Source organism: Metarhizium brunneum, chromosome 2 (assembly GCF_013426205.1).
Source record: "Metarhizium brunneum chromosome 2, complete sequence".
NCBI classification, from domain to species: domain Eukaryota; kingdom Fungi; phylum Ascomycota; class Sordariomycetes; order Hypocreales; family Clavicipitaceae; genus Metarhizium; species Metarhizium brunneum.
Window position 1 is genome coordinate 1,207,264 of NC_089423.1, and position 17,731 is coordinate 1,224,994.

Sequence of the window (17,731 nt, forward strand, 5' to 3'; positions counted from 1 at the left end):
CAAGTACTCTGCTTCGAAGACACTATTTCCACCTGTCGTCACTCCCAGTCTGCTTAGATGGAAGAGCAGAAAGGCCAGGAGCCAGGAGTGTAGAACAAGTCTCTGCATGTTGCTTGCCGAGGTCTCCTTTTTCATATCCCGCCTTCGTCTCACGCACAACTTCCAAAGGACCCGACTGTGGGCTTCAAGTTTTTTCAAAGTGCCTGAACTGATGATGGTGGGTGTTGAAATACAGAAAGTAGCCGTGTGCAGGCCCATCTCCACATGGCCAAGAAGAATATCATGATCGGATATATGGCTTGCTAGCACAGTCTGAAGCGTCGTCGAAAGTTCTGCATACGATAAGACGGTCAGTCAAGTTCCATAGTCAGTCGAGGTCGCCCTTGTGCGTGGGCATGTACCTATCAAGTTTTCAATCTTCCTTTCGTTAGAATGAGAAGACTCCATGGTATAATGTAATCATGCAAGGCTTTTTCCCTACTCGCTTAAACTTGTGGACGCAGTGTTGTAATGGCCGGTGAAATCGTTGCATTCTACCATGGGCGTGCAGAATGTCGCTTCCTGGAGTGATACGACATGTTAGCGAGGTGTGGTCTGGTCGCTCCTTCCCAAACTGAATGAAGCCAAGAGGGCCAGTTGGCCCCATCAGCCCCAACTGTCCACGAGTCCAGAATCCATATGTCGCGTCCCAGCTTCGAAGAACACCAAGAACTGTTTCCTGTAGGGTGCTTTTCTAGAAATATATTGCAACGCGGGTGTTTATTCAATACTTGGCTGTAGAGCCACCTGTGCTAAGCCAACGCCTCGATAGCCGACATACAGAACCAATAGCCCACTGGATACCTGGTCCGGTTAAAACACAACACGACGAGTGATCCGAAACCTTGCGCCATCCAAACAGAGTCTCCCCCAAAGTCTCACCTTGCACTAGTGTGGCGACGCCTACAAATTAATTCGGTGGGGGGTCGTGAGGCAAGAAGTTGCCCACGATCAAGGCGGGCCTACTCACACTGTTAGGACACAAAGGCCAACATATTGCCTTGAAGTGATGTGTAGTACTCACAGTTTATGGTCATCACGACGAATCGTGAACGAGAAGCAACACTTCACGACGGGGTGATCTGACGCATCGCTAGGGTTCTTTAATGAACAGGCCGTCAATAACGTATCATGGGCAGGGTCGAAAGCAATTGTGCCAAACTCTTCCCAATATCTAACCATAGAATCTTCAGTCAGAATTTCATGCAAAGCAATTTTGCCCTAGTTTTAAAACGGTCAGTTTGCGTACAGCCCATGGAACAAAGGCAAAGTGTACTCACATCTCGTAGTTGATCTACGGGAACATTTATGAGCTCGGCCATCTCCTTATTGCCCCTGAAAATCTCTCCTGTTCTCCTCCAACAGCAGGCAGGAACAGCCATGGACGCGAATACACGATCATAGTCCATCAATTGTTTCTCGAACCACATCTCCACGATAATGAGTTGCATGTCCGTCAGTCCCTGAGCCTTCTCTCTGAACTTCGGTCGGAATTGGTTGATGGTTCGCAGGATTTTCTGTTTCGAAGACGGTGCTATATGACCATCCAAGTATTTACCCAAACGAGCATACCCATTGATATAGTTGAACGGTTTCAGTAACCCCGCATCGATCTTGGCGCGGAGAACACGGGCCATGCGGTCTTCAGCGGTGTCGTTTCCGGATGGATCGGCAGCCTGGAGATAATATTCCCGTGTCTTGTCGGCAGTCGAACTGGCCGACCTTCTGCCTCCTTTGCCCTCACTTGGTGGCGGTGGCATTAAGTTGCCTCGGAGGTTGGTGGACGGTGCTGACCCGCCTGTCGATAGGCCAGCACCGCTTCCGAAGCCTGACAGCATGTCAGATTGTCCTAATCGCCCAAGGGCCGTAAGTTGCCTAGTCTCGTCTCCAGTCAGATTATTATCATCTAACAAGCCGTTGTGGAGAAAGTCGTTGAGCAAGTTGAATTCATGTGTAACATGGGGAGCGATCATGTAGTTTGGGTTGTAGGAGTTCATATCATTGAAATTCTGTGCTGTGAGCCAAGCATCCGAGATTCCGGAAACTATGTAATAGTTAGCACGACGCCCCATGATTTCTAATCGTAAGACAAACAAACGTCTTGGAGAATGAATGAAAAGCTAATGGTTGTCGAAGGTAAAAGAGGGGAGCCCTCGGGCGATCGAGGACGACTTGGGATACACTGGGCATCAACTCACATTGATTCGCATTGCCTGTGCCGCTGTTGTTTAGGCCATTTCCTTGTAAGCCTGAGCCGGCATTCGGTGTTACCAACGGCATTGCATTTCCTTGACCGAGAACACCACCAGCGCTGAATCCTGATGCAGAGCGCTGCCGCATGCCGTCGAATGTCGGTGGGCCCATGTTGCTTGATATCGAACTACGACCCACGTCTGATGGTGCTTGTGACTGGGTGTCAGACTCCTCTACGGGAGCTGAAGTCTTGCCATTTTTCGTCTTCTTCGCGTCCGCATCACGGGGCTCGTCATGGCAAAGGTGGCCAATGTTACGCTTGATACACCTTGTACATGGTCTCTCCTGTACACAACGTTAGTGGCGTCGCAGGCCTATGAAGATAAGGGGCTGCGGTTGGGGGCAACGGCTTGTTGCCTCCATCTGAGTTGCAATTGTATGGCGTGCTCAAGTTTCCGGCGCGCCCATGGGGCTCATGTATACGTACAAGGTCGCAGGTCATGTGCTACAGGAAGAGCAAGTTAGCCCAAACGTTCGTTCGATAATGAGACAGACAGGACGGTCACAGCGGCAAGTTTCACTTTATCCCAACCCAACGATTCGGGGATCAGAGGAGAGGGAGCCGCTCGGCACGTAGCCAAAAACAAGAGGAAGTTGGTGTACTTGATGTCCGCCTGTCAAGAATTACACGCGTGAGGGGGGCTTACAGATCTCCGGCAATATACACATGCTGTTGACAGTATTTGGGTTAGCGAACTTGATTCAGGCCTCAATACTTGGCGCGAGGGTTCGGATACATGCGCAAGATCAGAGCGATGCTAGCTAATGTTGAGCAACTGATAGGGAACTTCCACTGAAGACGGCCACCGCTCTATTTCTTCGGGTGGGCGAGTTCCAACTATTGCGCCATCAGGAGAGGAAGTTGTTGGCTATGCGTACCATGGTTCACCTTGCGGCGTTTCTTAGGGCTCTTGGAATTGGTCGTGGTCGTTCCCTGATCTTTGTCACGATCCTTTGCATCGGACTTGTCTGCTTTGTCCGCCTTTGCGCGCTCAGCGGTCTTGGTTTCTTTGTCCATCATGGCGGCGAGGTTCCGAATGCTCTCTGGTGGTTTCTCCCATTGGTTCTTGACGTTACGCAGAGCAGCGGGCGGGACGTCTCGTTACTTGCTCCCGGGAGGTTGCAGCCTCGTCCTGTATGTTTTGCCTTGGTCGCTCTACGATTTCGCCGAGGGGCAATACGGCATATTGGGCTGTCGTGGTCGGGATGTGTAGCTGGCAATGGTGCAACGAAGCAACGACGCAAAGCGATATCTGGTTCGCCAATTCGGCGGGACCAAGTCGACCTTTTCTAGCGGGGGTTGGGCAGACTATCCAGAAAGCGTTGTCATGGCCTCGCGGCGGCTGTACTTCAGCGCCATGTACGCCCCCGGGTATCGTGAGAGAAGACGGAGTTGGAATCGCAATCTGGCGAAGGGACGCGACAAGCGCAAGTAAAGATCAAAGGGCACGGCGACGACGGGGGGACGCTAGAGATGATGAGCACGAGGGCAAATCGGCGAATGCGGTCAGTGAACCAACCCCAGAAACAGCTGCTTGGTTATCAATTGACGGCCACTTTGGGGACTGGGACCTTGAAGCACACCACAGCTTGACCGGCCAGTGGGGACCGAGACTGCAAAATGCGACTGCGGCTTGGTCTTGACACCAGACCAGTGGAGACCGCAAGTCAGCGGGGCTGAAAAGAGAAGCACATTGATGGGCGGGCAGAGTTTGAGGCAAGGATGGATTCTGGATTCTGGATATGCAATCGATTCGCTCAGCGCCGCCTTCTTCGCCACAGGGTGCTGGAGATTTGCTTCTCAGCCAAACGAGAGGAGAGAATACGGAGTAGTTACTACGAGGCAAATTTGTGCAACTCTCCTCAATCTCCAAAAAATTCTGCCCTTTCCCTTGTCTCACATGATGATGGCCAGTGCCGCCATGTGAAATGCGCCTCCAGAGACGCATGAGACGGTGCCAATGATCGTCAGCAGGAGCGAGCTGCTGTAGAAATGCCCAATGACTGATTGGGCGGCGCGCCTTACGCCCGGCTCGTTGGCCACAGCGCTTGGCAGACGACAGACGAAAGTTGATGGCGCCCGCTTCTCCTATAATTCCGGCTTCACACGGGCACAGCCTCGGGAGATTACGGCCTCGGCTGCCCACACACATCCCGTACTTGCTCAACACCACGGGTTGCGGGCAATGTATGACATGCTTTTTTCACGTTGACAATGGCCATCGGGGCACACGCCACTGCGTTCAGGGAGAAATCACATGCGCTTGTACGGAATATGTTTCAAAAGACTTCCCTCCCGTTTCCGTTCTGGTAGGATGCCATCGTTGGGGTGAGCTCGGCTATGATGTACATTGGCTTACATTTCTGTATCCATAGAATCAATCATACATACGCTACATGAGGTCGTACTCCCCCCCAAAGACTTCTATTCTAGATGACAACAAAAAAACTCTGCTCCCCCTCCTTTGCATGTACTCTCGCTTTTCTCATAATCTCATCCTCACAAGCCAACCGGATCCTCTCCGGTGTCGCAGGACTCTGCAGTCTTAACAACCCCTCACTATGGTCTGCGCCAACTGTAGCTTCTACGCCGGCCATCTTCCTCGCAGACTTCAAGGCATCTCTGATGGCAAAGAATACTGCGCTGCCCATAAATAGAGGCGGTTCTCCCACACCTCTGCTTCGCTGAATGGTACGCAGCTCCTTCCACTCCACGTCCTTGAGGAGAGTGACGTTGAATTCCTGCGGGATATCCCTGAATCCAGGAATCTTGTAAGCTCCAGGACCTCTGGTGAATAGGTTGCCGGCCATGGGGCCATCTCTCAGCCAGAGAGACTCTTCCATGGTGAAGAGGCCCATCCCTTGCACGAAGGCACCTTGGATTTGACCATAGTCAATGGCCGGGTTGATGGACTGGCCCACGTCCATTTTAATATCGGCGCGTAGACATGTCCATGTTCCTGTCAACGTGTCAATTTCGACTTCGGCCGCGGCGACGCCTTGTGTGAAGTAGAAGAACATCTTTCCCTTGTTTTCGCCCCAGACGTATCCGATCTCAGGGGTTTTGTAGAAGCCCTGGGCGGAGAGGTTGACGCGGTCCATGTATGCTGCGTGGGCAATGTCCTTCATGGTAGCTTTGTCGCCAAGTTTAGCTCGGTACGGAGCCAGTCGCTCGTTGAGCTGTGTGCAGGCGTTGAAGGCCGCATAGCCGTTTAGGTCGGATGACGCCGATGCGGCTGTGGCCGAGGCGTTTGCGACTGTGTTGGTGGCAGTCTCTGAGATGAAGACCGTCTCAAGAGGTACCTGGAGGGCTTGCGCGACAATCATGGTGATTTTTGTGTGTAGACCTTGGCCCATTTCTGTGCCGCCGTGTGCGACAAGCACGGAGCCGTCGTGGTAGATATGCACGAGCGCGCCGGCTTGGTTGAGGAAAAGCGCTGTGAAGGAAATGCCGAATTTGGTAGGGATGATGGAGAGGCCTCGTTTGCGCCATTTGTACTCGTCATTGAATTTAGAGACGACAACTTTCCGGAGATCGTAATCGGATTCCTCCTTTACTTGCTTGTACATGAGAGGGACGTGCCAATCCTCAATGACTTGGTTGAAGTGGGTGATGCCATGGGGCTCGTAGAAGTTGATCTCTCGGAGCTTCTCTACTGGCATGCCAAGACGGTCTGCGATTTCTTCCATATACGTTTCTGCGATGAACATGCCCTGCGGGCCACCAAACCCCCGGAAGGCGGTGTTGGATACGGTATTTGTCCTGCAGATGCGGCCGCGGATGTAGACATTGGGGATGTAGTAGCATCCGTCCGAGTGCGACATGGAGCGCTCGACGACAGCGGTGCTGAGGTCGAAGGTCCAGCCGGCGTTGTTGTAAACGTCCAAATCTAGAGCTTGGATCTTGCCATCTTTGTTGACACCGACCTTGTAGTAGGCCAGGAATGGGTGACGCTGGCCCATGGTCACCATGTCTTCTTCTCGAGTAAGCATACAGCGGACAGGCCTTCCGGTCTTGTGGGCAGCCAGAGCAACAGCAGAGCTGAGAACAACAGATCGAGATTCTTTACCCCCAAAGCCCCCGCCAAGCCGCTTGACTCTGACATTGATTCTGTTGGCCGGCACATCACAGACTCGGGCCGCAAAGGTTTGACTACACGACTGTTAGAGTAAGTAGCCTGGAGGGTGGCTTTAGGGAGAGGCCTGATAGACTTACGTTTCGTTGGCATTTTGCGTACTGGCAAAGAGCTCCATCTCGCCATCCTCACGCTTGGGAACTGCCAGGCAGGCATTAGTTTCAAGATAGAAATGCTCCTGGCCTCCCATGCGGGCAGTGCCCGTGAAGACGTGGTCACAGTCCTTGAAGGCACCTTCGGTGTCACCCTTTTTTATTTCCCGGTATACCGGGTGGAAACTCTCCTTCTCAATAGCCTCCTCCATGGTGAGGATAGCAGGCAACTCCTCATATTCGATCTTCACGGCTCTGGCAGCTTCCTGAGCTCTGTTGGCTGAAGTCGCCAGGATCATGGCAATGGCCTGTCCTGCGGTGTGAACCTCTCCTTCAGCGAAAAATACTTCATCAAAGTTGGGTGGGCCAAATTTATTCGCCTCTGCCGAAGGCATATCATTTCTGTCGATATAATCAACCACGCCAGGCATATCCAGAGCTTTGGAGTAATCTATTGACCGGATTCTAGCATGTGCCTTGGTAGACAACACCCAGCAGCCGTGAAGCTCGTTCGCCATAGGGGGTATATCATCCGTGTACTGTGCCTCGCCAGTAGTTTGTCTGAGTGCAGCCAGGTGAGGATTGGCCTTGCCCGTGACTTCTCGCTCATAGGCGGCAGTTGATGTCTCGTCGATTGTTCCCTTTGACAACGATCGTTCAATTTCATCAATGGCCTCCTTGTCTACATGCTCGCTCTGACCATCAAGAATCGTCAAAGCGTCGTGGTAAAAGCGATAGAAGAAGCCAAAAGCGAGGGCTTTTCTGTAAGATGCCATGCCTCCAGGAACGCTGAATTGCATGTCGAAGTCGATACCTAAGGCGTTCATGACTCCTTCGAGGGTCTCTAGCTCGGCAAACTTCTTGCCAACCATGTAGGCGGTTGCCGTCTTGGCATCAACAGTAGTAGCAGCCATACCACCATAGATCAAGTTACACTCACTAACAATGCCATGATCGTCTAGCTTGATTCGCAGCGCTCCTGTGACTATGGCAATGTCATCATCCTTTCGCTTAGCCTGTTTGTAAGATCGGTAGAACTCATTTTTGGGCGCGGTCACTGGAATTCTTATGGAGGCGATGACGGCGTCTGAGGCAAGAGCTGTTCGGCGATACCCTGTAAAAAATTGTGATACGGGAATTTCTGTTTCCTTGGTAGCAGACTTTGTAACCAGGACGGCATCGGCAGCCCATAGAGCAGGGTTCAGATCAGAAATGGGTGACGCGGTGACTAAATTACCAGCTGGAGTGCCAACGTTCCGGATCTGTCGTCCAGCGAAAAATTTGAGCTGCTTCAGGATGCCCTCGAATACCTGACCTCGTTCATGGCCATAATACTTGATCGCTTTTTCGCAAATGCCTTCCAGGTCTGTCAGAGTGACGTTGCCTCCAACCTCAACGTGATTGTCTTTGAACTCGTACTGTCGAAGCTCAGCAATATCGCCGACAAAAACTGATTCTGGGTATTGGAGAGCTTTGAACTTGATTTCTATCTGAGTTTCACTACTTCCGCCAATAATCTTGGCTTGGGGGTGGACTCTCTTGATCTGGAGAAGCTGGTCCAAGGTAGTTGGTCGGTACCACTTCTTTCGCTTATTTCCGAAAGCCAAGGGCCGAAGCTCTTGTTTCTTCAGTGCCGGAGGGAAAATGAGCTCTGTGTCAGGGTTGTATTCGATAAAGCCGGGAGGAGTAAATCGCTTCATGGGCTGATCATCCAGTCCCTTCTTTTGCATGCAGCAACGGCCAGAGGGTGGTCGACCACCGTTTTGCATGCAACACCCGCCGCCGTTGATCTGAGATGATTTATCAGTACCATTGGTCGTACTGTTGTTGGTAGCACAATTTTCCGAAAGAGCCCCATTGGTATCACTCTCGCAGCATCCATTAGCATCGCTGGCCTGCACATTGTTATTTCCATTCTGCCTGCAGCAGCCGGCATCTCCATTTAACTTTGGTGGGCCGTTGGGGAAGGACCTTTCGACGCTGAATGTCTGGGCGACATCAAGAATAGGCCTGTATCCAGTACATCGACACAAATTCCCGTCAAAGGCCTCTTCCACGTCGTGTTCCGTGGGTGTTTCATTGTTTCTGAGAAGAGCATACAAACTCATTACGATGCCAGGGGTGCAGAAACCGCATTGGCTTCCATTTCCCTTGGCCACACGTTCCTGTGTGGGATGTGGACGTTTTGTGTTGCCGATGCCTTCGATGGTAATGACATGCTTGCCGTCTAGACTGACCAGCGGTGCTAGACAGGCATTTACACTAGCATGATAAATTTGTTTCGTGGTAGGGTTATATTGACTGACGACGATTGTGCAGGCACCACAGCCACCTTCCCCACAGCCGCTGTGAAAGACATGCAGATGTATCAGTCAAGTTTGTTCACACAAGCTTCAAAATGTTGTAATGGGATAGGCAGGCGGATACGACATACAGCTTGGTGCCGGTCAGTCCGATACCTCGAAGATACTCCAAGACGGTGATTTCAGGATCAATATCGTCCAGCACGACCTTGGTTCCGTTGAGATAGAAGCGCAAGGTATCGTCAAACTTGGCCGTCAGAGCCTCCAGAGTCTCTGGCAGGGGCTCCCGCTCGGGTGAGACAGCAATGGGGGCCATGGCTGATGAACTCACTGATGATGCGACGTTGCACCCGTCAGTACGAGCAAAGACAAAGAAACGAGCATGCGCAAGGACCAGCTAGGGACGGCACAAAACTAACAGAGTAGAGGCGAGCCCGTCAAATATTACTGGCGAGGGGTCGCAGCGACTTTGTAGTTCGAGGACGCTGGATGAAAGGAATAGCAAATTGGAGATGTGAGGGACGGCGACGTGGTCCTAAATGATAGATGACGGGTGGCGAGGGTTTGGGAAACTGGTAGGGCGGACGGAGTACAAGATACAAGGAACAAGGTACTACATGCGACGGTTGCTTGGCCCGTTGAGCTAGTAGGTGTCAACTGACGTAGGCTACGTACTTAAGTACCCAGATATCTCGGCAGAGTCAATTTGAGATTGATGATTTGATTAGCAATGGCCGTGTTCCCATGTGCCCAACCGCAGGCAGTGGATACGTCAAGTGGGAAGCTTTAACGGGTGCTAGGAAAGACTTCCATGTGCGAAACTTGGATGGGGGTAGAGTGCGTTGCGGCCGTGGTTAAACAATCGCACCAGGCGAGTCAAAATTGCACGCTGGGCGCGCCTGCCAACGCGGGGCAGCACAGAGGGCCTGGGGGGGATCAACGGAATCAACAGGGGCCATACCCCGCCATTACGGGGCATCTATCGCCAGCGCTGTGCAATGAAAGGCCTTTGCCCCAGCATTGATGAGCGAAAGCATCACATATCGGCAGGCTCCGATGAAAGATTCGCCCCACTATCGGGACTCTCCACCTGTTGACCGCTGTTCTCGATTTGGATCAATAGAGGTTATCTACTCTGATCCGTACAACACGGAGATATTTATGCGGAGTACCGAGTGCCGTCGACACAACCCAGGCAATATACGACCTACCACGTGTCATCATCGAATGAAAGGATTTTACATTCTGAATCCATCTTATGCAAACCGTCATAGACGCCAGACTGTGATCACCCGACCCTGGCCTGTTTAATAAACGGCGAATTCCAACTTAGATTCCAGATCCCGAGCCATGGTTTCATGCAATGCAAAGAAACTAGGCAATCCGGAGCGCAGAGCCAAATTCCACGTGGACTCCCTGCCGAACAAGAACCTGGGATTGGTTGGTCCCGTGTTGTTCCATATTAGAAGCCTCGTCTCCTCGTTTCTCGCCCTCTCCCTTGGCATGAGAAACCGCATGAACATAGATGTTACCACACCCATCAGCACTGCGTGTGTGCCAGACGTAGGTGTGTTATGAGTAGGCCAGCAGGGACAACATGATCACCACATGCAGCATACTACTCCGTACTCGTCATCCATGCATGAAAGATATTCGCGGCTTAAGAAACAGCAGAAATTCCCGAGTGTTCCCTCCACGTCAATGCTGGAGAGGATATACCGCGCAAAAAATGCAACGTATTTTAATGTGTGTTTACGCCCATTTTATCTGTGCGACAGGTGTCACACAAAAAATGGGCATGGCCACATGTGTACGCCACTATTTCCCCCTACCTTAGGTACTTAAACGGAGTATACCGTGTGACAAAAGCTGCCCCACTTCTTCTTACTCTAGTGTGGAAGGAGCGACTATTTGCTTGAACCGCATGCCGTCTTCACAAATGCCTTTCGTTTTCAACTTCCCTTGGTCCGTGGTCTACGAATCTTTGAACTTGGTCATAAGGATCCCAACACATGCATGGACTTGGGTTGAACAAGTCCAGCGGCGGGCTTGTGTCCGGCCTTGCTCACATGTCTGGACTGTATAACTCACGCAGGCAAGGGTTCATCACATCTCACAATCTTCCGAAATTCGTATTTACCGATTGTACATGCTGTCCAGAGCCATCCTCGCATGATCCTGAAGGTCCTTGACGAGCTACACAAGGTCGGAAGCTTCAGTAGCACCCTGTTGCCGCCCTCCAAAATGATGCCGACAGTCTCGGGTCGTTTGCCTAATAGTATCCCTCGTCATCTCGCCAATGTTTCTATCGTCATCTCGCATTGAGAGTGGGGGAGAGCTTTAAGCATCAGCTCACTTGGCTCCGCCCAGGGTTGGATTGTTCAGGCGTGGCAAGGCTCAGACCAAGCTGAAAATGAGTCTGATTATCATTCCGCTCAGGAAAGGGGAAATCATGAGAATGCCCTTGAGTCAACGGAGATGCGACCTGGTGCGATGAACAGACAGAGAAGAGTACGTGGTGCCGATTTGGAGGCGATACACATCATCCACTCGGGCCTAGAACCCATTCCTCGCTTCTCAAACCCAAACAGCGACGAAGACGCATGTGAGAAACCCTTGTTAACGCTGAGCGGGCGGACCGTCGGCTCGGCTCCGAGAAAGTTGCTGTGCTGAAGAGAAGTGCACGCAATACACCGACCTGCACCACGGTAAACTCGATCGGCTATCGAGACGGCCAGACCAATTGCGAACGCATCTGTAGCAATACGTTCGGGGAACCGCAATTAAATGCTACTTTATTTCCCCATGGTATAGCACCGCTAATCGATTCGCGCGGCCCGAGTTGACGGGGACCCGCGACCCGCATCGGAGATCAATGTCTTGGTTTATTGAGTCTGGTGTTGGCGCCCCGTCTTGGGTACGGCACGGGAAACTAGTAGCCCCTGGAAACATGGTGCTGCATTTGACTCGCATCTCCGCCTTCTCTGTACGAGGAGGGACGAGGAGTAACTCGCTCAATACTATCGCAGCTGGCCCCTGAAAACGTCGTTGACGCCTTGGCACCGTTGGATCTAGACCTGTGTGTCCCTTGAGCAGACTGGAATGGGCTGAAGAGAAAACATACATAAAGGTTGTGAAGTCAGCTCTTCCGGTCAAGCTCTGACCATTCCAATCCCACATCGTCCAGCTCCAGCCTTATTTTGTCAGAGTACCTGGTCCAACTGTTGTAGTCATCATGCTATGGCTCAGGAGAGCTGTTACTACGCTGGCGTTGGCAGCAGTTCCAGTCTTGTCACTGCAGGCGCATAGCCACGACGACTCATTCACGCCTGACATTGTGTTGAGTGTGACTCGTCAAAACATCAGTATCGGTGGCATGTATAGGGAGACAACACTGGTCAACAACTCTCTGCCCGGACCAACTCTACGAATTCCTGAACAGAAGACGATCTGGATTCGCGTCTACAACGACATCGAAAACGACAATGTAACCATTGTACGCCGCGATAAGCATATAACCCCTTGCAGTCATACTTGGAGATGCTAACCATCCTAAAAGCATTGGCACGGTCTCGCCCAGGCCGCATACCCCTTTTCTGATGGTGCGCCCCTTGCCAGTCAATGGCCTATTCCACCCAAGCATTTCTTTGATTATGAATTGAAGGCAGAAAGCGGCACGGCGGGAACGTATTATTATCACTCTCACGTTGGATTCCAAGCTGGCACTGCCACTGGTGCGCTTATTGTCGAAGACCCTGCTGGTGCTCCTTACACGACGGATGGTGAAAGGCTTGTGTTCTTACAGGAATACTGGAGCCAGTCGGACACACAAATCAAAAACGGCCTAGAATCAATACCATTGAGATGGCCCGGCGAACCAAAGGGCTGGCTAATCAATGGCAAATCGATATCCAACTATCGAGCTGTCGACCCCTCCACGAGAGCTTTGAGCGTAATTGATGTCGAGCCGGGCAAGACATACAGATTCAGATTCGTAGGAGCCACAGCCCTCAGTCTTGCACTCCTAGGATTTGAAAAACACGGGAATTTAGAGATTATCGAAGCGGACGGGGAATATACCCAACCGTACCCAGTCGACCTGCTACAAATCGGCTCCGGGCAACGGTACAGTGCACTGTTCCACGCCAAATCATGCCAAGACTTGCGGGAAGACGGTCAGCTTGATTACTACATACAACTGGAATCGAGGGATCGAAACAGAGTGGTGACGAATTATGCTGTCCTTAGATACGAAAACGCGTGCAACATGACTTCACAGCCCGTCGCCACAAACAAGAACCCAGAAACGCCGCCGCTGAACCTACCGCCAACTATTGACGGGTATTTGGACTACGCTCTGCAGCCATTGGAGCCTAACAACTTCCCGACGGCAGAAGAAGTCACACGACGCGTCATGCTGAACGTCCAAGTGGTTGAGAATCGGTACTTCATCTGGACGATTAACAACTATACATGGTCCGAGGACGCTGACGCTCTGCCGGCAACCGTTCCCCAAACCCCGTACCTAGTAAGCCTGTACCAAAACCAGTCTGCATATCTACCCAATTACGAAGATGCCGTGGCCAACGGCGGCATCGACCCCAAGACGGGAACGTATCCTGCCAAAATCGGCGAAGTCTTGGAGATTGTACTCCAGCAATTCGGCGGCAAGTCCGTAAGCGGCGGAGGCGGAGGCATGCTAGATACGCACCCTTGGCACGGCCACGGCATCCACCATTACGACGTCGGCGGCGGCAGAGGTGCCTGGGATCCAGATACCGTCGAGGAGAAGCTAGAGGGGAAGCAGCCCGTATTAAGGGACACAACAATGCTTTACAGGTACGAGAGGTTCGTCAAGATGGATGAGAAGATGGGCTGGCGGGTATGGAGGATCCGAGTCGAGCAGCCGGGCGTGTGGATGGTGCACTGCCATACATTGCAGCACATGATTCAGGGCATGCAAACAGTCTGGGTGAATGGCGATGCGGAGGATATTTTAAAGGTCGGCAAGCCCGATGTAGAGGGGTACTTGTTGTACGGTGGCAATGTATACGGCAACGAGAGTCATACGCCGCAGGTGGTGCATTTCGATGAGATGGATTAACTAGAGACCGCACCACTGCTACAGACTGTTAACATACGGCCAATATCACAAGACAAAATATATTCCCACTCTATCCACACATTTCTATCCACTTGTCCAATCCGTCTTGAAGACACAAAAAGAGAGGAAGAAGGATAATAAATCTAGTCCCGTCACTGCATATACTTCTTCAACCCCCTCAACCTCCGCTTAGCCTCCTCCAAAACTTCATCGTCCTTGCAAACTGCAAACCGCACATAATCCTCCGCCAAGTGCGCATTCGCAGGGGTGTAAAACTCGGTTGGCGGAATCGCCGCCACGCCCACCTCCTGGATCAAAAACCACGCCAGCTTAAAGTCCCGCGGTCTGCTGGCGACGTGTTCGGGGAAGGGATAGTCGGCCGGCAGCTGGACTTTTTTCATATTAACGAGCACGAAGTAGCCGCCTTCGGGCTCGGAGTAGGGCAGGTCGAGCTCGGCCCAGATCTCATTGAAGCGGTCCATCTTGGACTTCATGTCGGTAATGGTTTTGTCCCAGAAGCCCTCCGACTCTGCCTGTTCGAAGCCCACGGCGCAGGCTTCCTGGAGCGGCGAGACGGACGAGTAGCAGATGCGCGTGTGGGCTGCCGAGACGTATTTGATGAGGTTGGCGGGGCCCATGAGCCAGCCTGTGAGAGGGGAGAGAAGAACAAAAGTGAGTGATGAGAGGCGGAAGAAAATCGAGTTGAAAGGAGAAACGGGAGAGAAGGGGAGGGTGGAACGGAACGTACCGACTCGCCAGCCTGTTGCGTAAAAGTTCTTGCCCGCGGATCCGACGGTGATTGTCAATTTCTCAATCTCCGGGGACAAAGTGGCCATTCGTGTAAACGGCACGTAGTAGAGGCGATCGTAAACTTCGTCGGACAGAATAATGATTTCGTTCTTGACGCACAAGTCGCCTATTTTCTGGAGCTCATCGCGCGAGTACACCTTGCCGACGGGGTTGTCTGCCAAACAATATTAGTACACTTTACCGGTTGTGGTTTTTTATTTCAAGACCTATATCAGGGTTGTTGTTTTTTTTTTTTTGGCTGTTTGTTGGGGTGGCAGAGCGTACGAGGTGTGTTCAAGACAATCATCTTGGTGCGTGGTGTAATCGCCTTCTCCAGCTCGGCAAAGTCAATCGTCCAGTCTGCGGCAGACGAGGTCTTGGTTGCGCCTGTTTCGGGGGGATGCATGGGCACGTAGACGATTTTGCCGCCCGGCATTTCAATATTGCTTATGTACCTGCGCTCATTTAGACCGGATTACACCTCGGACGCTGAAACAAATGAGACGGGGTAACTAGGCTGCGTACTGGTCAAAGAAGGGTTCAAAGATGATGACCTCGTCGCCAGGCTCGATGAAGGCCATGAACGCACTCAGCATGCCTATCACAGTTGGTATAAGAATCAGACAACAAGGCCAAAAAAGAAAACGGAGCGAAGGAGAAAAAAAAAGCACCTTCATTAGCACCCGTGGTAATGGTAACCTCCGTCTCGGGATCAATCTTGCGACCCCAGAAGGGCGAGTACGCATCCGCAATGGCCTTCTTGAGCCGCGGCCGCCCCTTGGTAGGCGAGTACTGGTTGCATTCGACGCGGTCGAGAGCGTCCTTGGCAGCATTGAGGATGAAGTCGGGGGGGTTGTAACCAAAGAAGCCTTGGCCCATGTTTACGATGGGCTGTTTGGGGGAGGCGGCGGCTGCTTCGTTGATGATGGACCTGGATGGCGTGTTAGTACTTCTTGTTCTTTTCTTTTTTATTCTTTTTAAAATAAAAATATGTAGCATCAGGATTGTAAGCCCGTGAGGGGGAAATAGAAAAGATTCGAGGAGGGACTGCGTACCAGACATCTTGCTTCTGGCCAGATACCCTTGCTGCGGGTTTAATCTTGCTACTGCCCTCCATGGTGCTCTTAAATCGCTTAAAGGTGAGAGATGGTGTGGGTTTGAATAGGCGTCTGAGGAAGGGCTGCGCGAGTGTGCGAGACATGGGCCCAACGGCTGTGAGGCAGATAAGAGGACTATATCGCCGGACGGAGAGACGACGGATAATAAGTAAATAACTCAATCACCCACTTCCATTGGGGTGATTTGCGAGGCAGGTGAGGCAGGGCGCGATGTCGGACGTGGATGAGATGACTAAGATTGGCTGCGAGTAAGAAAAAGGCGTGGATACGGGAGGAGCATAAAATGTCGTCAACGCCCTGGTCGGGAGTACAGACGTGGCGGGTAAGGGCGGCATTTGCTCCGCGCTGGTGGAAAGTCGGCCGACTAATACGGAGTAACGCGGCGGGACAATTATACCGGACATATACAGGAAAAGGGTTTGAGTTGTCGGCATCTGGTCTTTGTCTGCCCACCCTGTACACAACCCACCTTTTAGTGCGGTACAAATTAATAACCCCAATGCACCATGGCAGGAATCCAGTCAACATTGAATCCATTATTTCCATATTAGATGCCACTGCTTAATTGGCCTTGTGTAAAGCTGACGCATCAGGTACCAGTAACCAAGTGCTCACTCCTCGATTGGCAAGGCATCATATATATATCACATGACACAAAACTCCAACGATGATCATCATCTTCACCAAAACAACATGGGCCGAAATGCCTCGGGCGACCTGATCCCAAGCTCCTCTCCTCCTTCCGCCGCTCCCAACTCCTCCACCGCAAGCACACACTCGTCAGCCCTCATCCTCTCCTCCGCCTCCCAGGCCAACAATCCCGTCAACAAGCTCACAATTCCCACGCCCGGATTCAGCTCCCCCAGCCTGCACGCATGCTCAAAGCACCTCCTCGGATAGACCTCCAGATCCATCACGGTATACACCATCTGCGGCCACTGCCCAACCATGCCCAGAAGCGTCACCCCCAAAGCCCACATGTCGTCGGCAGGACCACAATGCGCCCTCCTCGCCTTCATCTCCGGCGACCAATACGCCGGCGTTCCCTTCAACTCGCCCGGCTGCCCCAGCATCCTGACGTCCGCGCAGTCCGCCAGCACGACGTGAACAGGGTCAAAGTCTCGTATGAGCACATTGCGCGGCTTCACATCCGAGTGGTACATCCCCCGCGCGTGCATGTACGCCAGAGCCCGCGCAATCTGCCGCACCACGCTGAGCACCTCTCCCCGCGCCATGTGAGGCGCCGCTCGGTCAATCCGCGTCTGGAGCGTGCCGTGAGGGCAAAGCTCCATCAGGAGCAGGCCGGACACCGGACAGACGGGGTCGTGGTACAGTTCGACGAACACCACAATGTGCTCCTGGTACGGGGCCGGGCAAAGCGTTAGAGGCCGGGTGCCGGCATCGCGAGGAGTCAGACAGGGAAACGTACATGTTGCAGGAGCCTGAGAATGCCCGCCTCCCTCTTCAGGCCCTTGGGTGCTTTGGACGACTTCCCGGCAAGCACTTTGCCGTCGCTGACGCGCAGCGTCTTGTACACGACGCTGGAGCCGCCGAGTCCCAGACGGCTTCCGCGGACGTACTTGGTAGTGCTGAGCCCGCGGTTCTCGATCTTTGCCCGCTCCGCGTCGTCGTCGGACCAGGCGGCGGCTTCACTGGTGTTCATTTTCGATAGATGTGTGGCGGTGAAGAAAACTCCAGGAAGCTTTCTCGTGAATGAGGAAAGCTGCACGAGGTTACGTCTCCGCGAACTGGTTAATGAAACAGGCGCTGTTGGCACTGCTGGCAGCTGCGAGGCTCCAACGGCCGTTTGCGTGATACAACTCAGATTCATGTGAGTCAACACGTTGATCAAAGCCATCGATAGCCATGTCGGATAATGCAGCTCTTTGTTTGCTAC

General features: G+C 52.4%; 5 protein-coding genes across 5 annotated transcripts; 1 reads left to right on the forward strand and 4 right to left on the reverse strand.

The window, feature by feature from the left end:
• Nucleotides 1-949: 949 nt before the first annotated feature.
• Nucleotides 950-3,313, reverse strand: AcuM (Zinc cluster transcription factor acuM; the record flags this gene model as incomplete). Its single annotated transcript, XM_066130130.1, has 5 exons — nucleotides 950-1,001; nucleotides 1,064-1,260; nucleotides 1,320-2,083; nucleotides 2,238-2,577; nucleotides 3,182-3,313. The coding sequence occupies 5 exons, from the start codon at nucleotides 3,311-3,313 to the stop codon at nucleotides 950-952; spliced, it is 1,485 nt and encodes a 494-aa protein (XP_065986407.1).
• A 1,409-nt stretch (nucleotides 3,314-4,722) lies between these two features.
• Nucleotides 4,723-9,139, reverse strand: hxA (Xanthine dehydrogenase; the record flags this gene model as incomplete). The annotated part of the gene is made up of 3 exons (XM_014687787.1): nucleotides 4,723-6,445; nucleotides 6,509-8,866; nucleotides 8,955-9,139. The coding sequence occupies 3 exons, from the start codon at nucleotides 9,137-9,139 to the stop codon at nucleotides 4,723-4,725; spliced, it is 4,266 nt and encodes a 1,421-aa protein (XP_014543273.1).
• A 2,919-nt stretch (nucleotides 9,140-12,058) lies between these two features.
• Nucleotides 12,059-13,927, forward strand: aurL2_0 (Multicopper oxidase aurL2; the record flags this gene model as incomplete). The annotated part of the gene is made up of 2 exons (XM_014687788.1): nucleotides 12,059-12,319; nucleotides 12,383-13,927. 2 exons carry the CDS (start codon nucleotides 12,059-12,061, stop codon nucleotides 13,925-13,927), a joined length of 1,806 nt encoding a protein of 601 aa, XP_014543274.1.
• A 152-nt stretch (nucleotides 13,928-14,079) lies between these two features.
• G6M90_00g033470 (uncharacterized protein) lies at nucleotides 14,080-15,833 on the reverse strand (the record flags this gene model as incomplete). The annotated part of the gene is made up of 5 exons (XM_014687789.1): nucleotides 14,080-14,891; nucleotides 15,002-15,171; nucleotides 15,242-15,314; nucleotides 15,388-15,647; nucleotides 15,772-15,833. 5 exons carry the CDS (start codon nucleotides 15,831-15,833, stop codon nucleotides 14,080-14,082), a joined length of 1,377 nt encoding a protein of 458 aa, XP_014543275.1.
• Nucleotides 15,834-16,514: 681 nt separating this feature from the next.
• SPKY (Sperm motility kinase Y) lies at nucleotides 16,515-17,497 on the reverse strand (the record flags this gene model as incomplete). Its single annotated transcript, XM_014687790.1, has 2 exons — nucleotides 16,515-17,192; nucleotides 17,264-17,497. 2 exons carry the CDS (start codon nucleotides 17,495-17,497, stop codon nucleotides 16,515-16,517), a joined length of 912 nt encoding a protein of 303 aa, XP_014543276.1.
• Nucleotides 17,498-17,731: the final 234 nt, after the last annotated feature.